This window comes from Leishmania panamensis (genome assembly GCF_000755165.1).
Source record: "Leishmania panamensis strain MHOM/PA/94/PSC-1 chromosome 24 sequence".
Classification (NCBI taxonomy): Eukaryota; Euglenozoa; class Kinetoplastea; order Trypanosomatida; family Trypanosomatidae; genus Leishmania; species Leishmania panamensis.
The window spans coordinates 106,551-109,834 of NC_025870.1; the positions used below are offsets into that span (position 1 = coordinate 106,551).

The 3,284-nt window shown below is 57.4% G+C and overlaps 1 protein-coding gene across 1 annotated transcript, besides 1 other annotated feature; it reads left to right on the forward strand.

Annotated features, from left to right (window-relative positions):
• Window positions 1-618: 618 nt before the first annotated feature.
• Window positions 619-1,488, forward strand: LPMP_240340 (hypothetical protein; the record flags this gene model as incomplete). Its single annotated transcript, XM_010701073.1, has 1 exon — window positions 619-1,488. The coding sequence occupies one exon, from the start codon at window positions 619-621 to the stop codon at window positions 1,486-1,488; it is 870 nt and encodes a 289-aa protein (XP_010699375.1).
• Window positions 1,489-3,125: 1,637 nt separating this feature from the next.
• Window positions 3,126-3,282: a repeat region.
• The last annotated feature ends 2 nt before the right edge of the window (window positions 3,283-3,284 follow it).

The window sequence follows — 3,284 nt, forward strand, 5'->3', positions numbered from 1 at the left end:
AGAATCGGCGTGTCGAAGCAAAAAAGCATGTTTGCCTCTTGTCCGTCACTCCCTTCCTCTTCTCTCTCAGTTGCCTGGTGCTGCGCACAGTACACCTCTGAGTATATGGCGTAGGAGAGGGGTCGGAGGCGGAGGCGGCGATGCTTTCTGGGCGTGTGTGACATCGCATCGTCCCTCCCTTTCATTGAATCCCTGAGGCCATATGTTATACGTTGCAGGTTGAATTCTTCACCCCACTCGTGGAACAGCTAAGGCAAAAAAAAAACCGACTCTGAGAGCTGCGCAATGGTGTCGCGTGCCCGGGTGCACGTGGGCGGAGACCTTCGACGCTTATCCTTCTCAGCACGCTCATGTCTCTCGTTCACCTTTCTAGTGCAGAAAGATGCGAATGCTCACTGCGCCAGTAGTGCGTGTGTGGGGCCTACGGTCGTGCTCACGGTGCGCGTATGCCTCTCTCCCCCTCCCTCCCTCTCCTTCGCTACGTCCACCTCCCTCCTTTTCCCGTCTCCTTTGACGGTGTCGCTCGCGCACTGCCGCTGCTGTTTCTTTCCTTCTGCTTTGCATACCCGAAACAGCATCTACACACTCACGGCGCGTTGATGTATATAGGGTTAGGTGATGAATGCCTACATGCACGCACTGCGGCTACGTGTGCGAGATGCAGCTCATTCGTGCTGGACGGCAGCATTCCCATCGGATCGTCCATCGGGTGCGTATTCGATCTACACGTGCATCATCAACAGTGGCCTGCTGGTCTGGAGCTTTGCAGTGGTGTTTTCGCGCCCGTGTGAAACTGTGGTGATGCGGTGGGTGTACGCGGGCATGGCACACTGCTTCATCAACATGATTTTTAGTGTTGCAGTAATGGCGCTGACGCGACGTCAAATCGCCGTTGGCATTCCAGAGGAAAGGTCACAGTGGCGCGTCTTCTTTTCCAACCCCATTGTGAAGGTCTACTTGCTGTATCTCGTGTGGGAGTTTGTGTGGATGATCGCGGTCGGCCAGTTTAACGGCCGCTACCCCCACGCCACCTGTTCCTCACACCTGAATGTGCAAGTTGCCTTCTTGGCGTTCTACCTGCTTATCGGGTTTTTTCTCTTCTACAGCACCTTCACCACGGAGCGGTGCCGCCGACCTCGGTGGCGGCACTTCTCAGCAATTCGCTACAACGATCTCTACTGCACACGCAGCCAACACTCCGTTCGCTGGAACGACGAACGCACCGCCGTCGGTGCGGTCGGTGAGCCAGTGGTGTTCGACTGTGGAGCGATGTCGCACGGTGAAGGCACAGAACGCACTACCACGTTCGACTACGCGAGCATCATGGATGACTCGACGACGGTGCCCGGTGATGGGCAGGACGACAGCAGTCGCGCGGCACCTGGGTGCAGGCAAACACGGGGGCCAGCGCTGCGTATCTCTGCATCCACAGGTACGCACCGTAGCGACTCCACCTCCCCACCTCTCCCCATAGAGCAGAGCTGCTGAGCCCTCCATCCACTCTTGCCGTTATCTATCCGCCCTCTGCCCTCTGCAACGAGAGTCGTGTAAAAAGGAGTGTCTGTGCCAGCGTATACCATCGTGGGGAACTGCGGCTCTACCGCTTGACAAGCAACTCTCTCATACTGGGGACATTGGAGTACTCGCCACCAGTGCCGCCGAAGGCTCAGGTTATGCTCCCCCTCCTCCTGATTACCAGAAGCTTTGGCTTGATCGCGTCCTTTTGATGCTGCATGCCGCCTCCACACACCTCCGTGTCCTTTCTGCGCCTTTTCCCTTACGCTTTCCTCATCCACCCACACACGCGTACAGGCACTCACACGTGTGCACACAACTCTGCACATCCCGTCGCTCGTGAGTCTCAATGGGGTGCTATTGCGTCGCCAACTAACACGTCACCCCCCCCCCACCTGCCTCTCATCTCTTTGCCCCCCCCCCTCCTCCTCTCTCTTCGTTGCGGTCTTTGCCAGCCTTTCATACGCCGCTCCTCGCTGAACCCTCTCGAACGTTTTTTTCAGCTTCTTTTTTTTGGCCACACGTGTCTGCACACGCGTCCGTGCACGTCTCCGTCATCGCAAGTGCGTAAGCCCCACCTCGGCTACTTTCGTTGCTTTCTGCTCTTCGGCCTTTGCTGTGGTGATTGTTGCTGATTAGTGTTCGCCGGTGTCCATCCTTAGCTTCTCTCCCTTCTTCCCATGCGCTCTCTTCTCTCGCGCACAGGAGCACCGCCACCTACCCACTAGCCCCCACCCGTAATACCACTATCACTCTGCCCCCACGCTCTTCATTACCCTCCCGCCTCGTCAACACCACAAGCGGATTGATGAACCTGACCTTGTATGAGCGGCATGCAGGGGGCCAGCGGCGGAACTAGCAGCACCATGGCCACAACCACACGCGCAGGTTTGGGCTCCTTTAGAAGATGCGATTCAAGCTCATGAAGGAGATGGTGCTCATCCACTCCTTCTCCCCCTTCCTCGTGTTTGATTTTACTTACAATACGAATGAAACGGCGGCGGTGCTCTCCGTTGTCCTCTCCTGCTTGCGTCGTCTCTCTCTCTCCCCTTGTGCAGGTTTTCTTGACCCTGAACACACACCGCTTCAACGCCTCTTTTTTTCAGTTCCGCGACGGTCACCTCCTACGTTGTTTGGTTTCATCGCTGCGGCCACTGCCGTCGATTTCGGTGAGCTCTAACAGTCACCACTGACGCTCCCGCAGCTTCCGATTAGTTCTCTCGGGTTTCTCCTTTTCGCACCATCGCGTAGCGCCAGAGGCCACATAGTCGAAGAAGAAACATAAAAGCCCTCCACGAATCTATACATGCGCACAGCGAGTGAGGAGAGAGCGCCGCCATGCCCTCCACTCCTCTTCATCGCGAACAGGGAAATACAGAGCGGCCTTTGGTGTACATCAGCGGGGAACGGAGAGGGGAGGAAATTAGTGGCATTGTCGGTGCCTGAGAACGTCTGCCTGTGTGTGCGTATGCGGGGAAGCCTACATCGACGCAGATGCGCATCTCTCTAACAGCGGCGCTCTTCCTCCCCCCCCCCCCACCATCGCACCTTCATAGGACAACTTGATCCGATTTTCTCTTTTCCTTCATTCCTTCTTACTTCCACGATAACGGCGGCCACCTCAGCGCGCGGCATCTCAGGGCCCGGTGCCCCCCTCTTTGTGGGGAGGCCAAGGGCCTGCAGCCTGCCCCTCGAGTACGGCTGTGCGGCTCTCGGTGCCGGCGGACAGGTCTGGGCTGGCGCGGTGCGGAAGAGGCTCGCGGCCATAG